Source organism: Saprolegnia parasitica (genome assembly GCF_000151545.1).
Source record: "Saprolegnia parasitica CBS 223.65 unplaced genomic scaffold supercont2.1011, whole genome shotgun sequence".
NCBI lineage: Eukaryota > Oomycota > Saprolegniomycetes > Saprolegniales > Saprolegniaceae > Saprolegnia > Saprolegnia parasitica.
In genome coordinates this window covers 1-2,603 of record NW_012157405.1, presented here as the reverse complement: position 1 = coordinate 2,603, position 2,603 = coordinate 1, and the positions used below count along the sequence as shown (strand labels likewise).

Below are 2,603 nucleotides of genomic sequence, written 5' to 3'. Positions count from 1 at the left end.
AGCGAGATAGCGTCAGGTTTTGTCTTCTTTGTCGGCACAGGCTCGGGCTCGGGCAACGCAGGGCGCTTGGCGGTCGACCGCCGCTTGGGCGCCACGGCGATCTGCATCGTTGACGGGATCGGCGCCGCCGGGAAGTAGACGAGCTTCGCGTCCGGGTCCCGCGCACTGTATGCGATCCAGTGGTCCCAGTGGTGCAGTCGATTGTGCTGCACAAAGTTGTCGGTGCGGAACGGCGGCTCGTAGACCTTGACCTGCGTCGCAATGCTGCGCGCGCGCTCGGACCGAATCTGCCGGCCAAAGTGCACGCAAAAGAGGCAGGTGGCCTGGAGCGCGTCGCCGGTCGCTGCGCTGCGGCTCGTCACGGACACGCCGTACTTGACCTCGTGCTCCGGCCGGAGGGCTCCGCGCTGCTGCGGCTTGCTGCTTTCCATGGCCTGCTGCATCCGAACCTAACGTCGGGCTCCGTTGCACCCTTTGTATTAAACCAGGTGCAATTTGTATGCCAAAGGCGTGAGGAATTATATTTTGAGCTGCCAATCACACGCCGATAAGAACTAGGCTACGCACGGGCCAATCAAATACCGCGGCGCCGAACGCTAGGCACGTCCGCGCGCCAACTCCGTCGAGCAATGGATACCTTGCGTCAGGATGCGTCGTGAGCTTGGACGATATAGCTTCGTGTGCAGGAGGTACGGGGCTCAAGCCCCGTAGGTGTAGCCCCTCTTGTCTTCTTCCAATCCGCCGCGTTGGCATCGGAAGCCCCGCGCGTTTAGTCCTTGACAGGCCACACGCCTGTCTGTCGTGGGTGCCGGACAAGGACAAGATACGCTCCGCAAGGCGTCGCGATAGAAGAGGCGTTGTACATGAGGCCTTGATTGATGGTAACCTACTGACTATGTGGCGGCATCGAACCGTGGCAGTGGCAACACAAGGTCGATCTCGACGCGTGCTACGCCAGCATCGGCTAGAGTTTGCCGCGCAAGCATCGTTGCACTAATGACCTCGATCTTCTTGAGCTCGACGGTCTTTCGCAGCATCTCGACCTCCATGACGTGCTTGGATCGCTCCATCGCGAGACGCTCGTCGGCCATCGCAACGTGCACATCGTCGCTGGTTGGTGGAGACGGAGACAACGACTCAGCGACTGGCTGGTCTGCTCGCAGTGGTTCGCAGAGCGTGGGCGATGCCGCGGGCTTGCGCTTCGGCGGCGGTACCACCATCGACGGTGGCGTAGTTGGAAAGTAGCTGCGCTTTTGCTCGTATGACAACGCGCAGTACTCGGCCCACCGGTCGCGGTGGTGGGCGAGGTTGTGCTGCGCCAGGTTGTCGAGGCGGAACGGCGGCTGGTACATCTTGACCGTCGACAAGGGCTTGCGCGTCCGGCCCTCGGCCTGCTGGCGGCCAAAGTGCAGGCAGAAGAGACACATGGCCTGCTGCGCTTCGTTCGCCTCGCGCACCGTCACCTTGAGGCCGTACTTGACTTCTTGGTCGAACCCGATGAACGCATTGCGGGTCGTCTTGGGCTTGTCCGCCTTGTCGGTCATCATCCGCCGGCCGACTGTCGAGTCGTTTGGCATCCGGTCCATCTTCGTATCCGTAATTCCTGGCCTGGCCTAGGGTTTCCGGATACGAGGACCAGAAAGGCGCGTCGCCTTCCAGCTACGGTACTACAGCAGTGGCACGTTCTACCTGGGGAATGACCAGCAGCAGCAAGTCGGGCGTCGGCGCCGCGTCGTCGGCGGTAGCTCTCGGCGGCGTGCGCAAGATGGCTCGATAGCATAAAATGCCACAGGTCGTATTCAATATGAGAGGTTGCTCCCTGCGCTCTTTTTTAAACCACGCGTATGTACTTGGTGTTTGTATGTACCTTTATGCTGGATATTAAATTGGGCTCGCGGGCCAATGAACAACCAGAAACTTCGTCGGCGATGGCAGCACGCACCCTTGGCGCGGCCCTCCGCGCGACCTTGAAGCGCTCGGCCCGGTCGCCCGCCATGTTGCGACCCATGCACCTCGTCGCGCGGCCTCTTACATCGAGCGCCTCGGCGGTGCGCGACTTCTCCTTGAGCAGCCTCCCGCCCAAGGCCAAGAATGCCACCAGTCCGTCAATCGATGTCGACCACATGCACGCTGCGTACGCCAAGCTACAGAAGCTCTGTGACGACAACGACTTTGCGGGCGTCGTCAAGGAAGTGGCCTCATACTACCGCCCGCTCGTGCAATCACTCGAAGGCCACGCCGCGCCGGCGCCGTTCGACCCGGTCATGACGGCGCGCGTCGAGCAGGAAGCCATGACGCTGCTCGTCAAGTACCGGCAGCACGAAGCGGCGACGCTGCTGTACGAAAACCTCCAAGACATGACGGCGGCGTCACCGCTCGTCAAGCCGACGCGGCGCACCATGTCCTTTCTTCTGGGCATGCTTAGCTTCCAGCACGCGCACGCGGACGTCGAGGCGGCCATGGACTTTGCGCTTGGCCACGGTGTGTACCCGACCGAGTCCATGAACGCGTCGTACTTAAAGGCGCTGATCTCGACCAAGCAGCTCGACAAAGCGGCGGCGTTCTGGCGGCAGCTCAGCGACGCCAACGGCCCGCGCAACACG

The 2,603-nt window shown here is 61.9% G+C and overlaps 3 protein-coding genes across 3 annotated transcripts; 1 reads left to right on the top strand and 2 right to left on the bottom strand.

Moving 5' to 3' along the window:
• Window positions 1-38: 38 nt before the first annotated feature.
• SPRG_18159 (hypothetical protein) lies at window positions 39-443 on the bottom strand (the record flags this gene model as incomplete). Its single annotated transcript, XM_012357595.1, has 1 exon — window positions 39-443. A coding segment is annotated over one exon (405 nt), but the record flags the coding sequence as incomplete, so codon positions are not given.
• Window positions 444-949: 506 nt separating this feature from the next.
• Window positions 950-1,588, bottom strand: SPRG_18157 (hypothetical protein; the record flags this gene model as incomplete). The annotated part of the gene is made up of 2 exons (XM_012357594.1): window positions 950-964; window positions 1,002-1,588. Coding segments are annotated over 2 exons (602 nt in total), but the record flags the coding sequence as incomplete, so codon positions are not given.
• Window positions 1,589-1,928: 340 nt separating this feature from the next.
• SPRG_18155 (hypothetical protein) lies at window positions 1,929-2,560 on the top strand (the record flags this gene model as incomplete). Its single annotated transcript, XM_012357593.1, has 1 exon — window positions 1,929-2,560. A coding segment is annotated over one exon (632 nt), but the record flags the coding sequence as incomplete, so codon positions are not given.
• Between the last annotated feature and the right edge of the window lie 43 nt (window positions 2,561-2,603).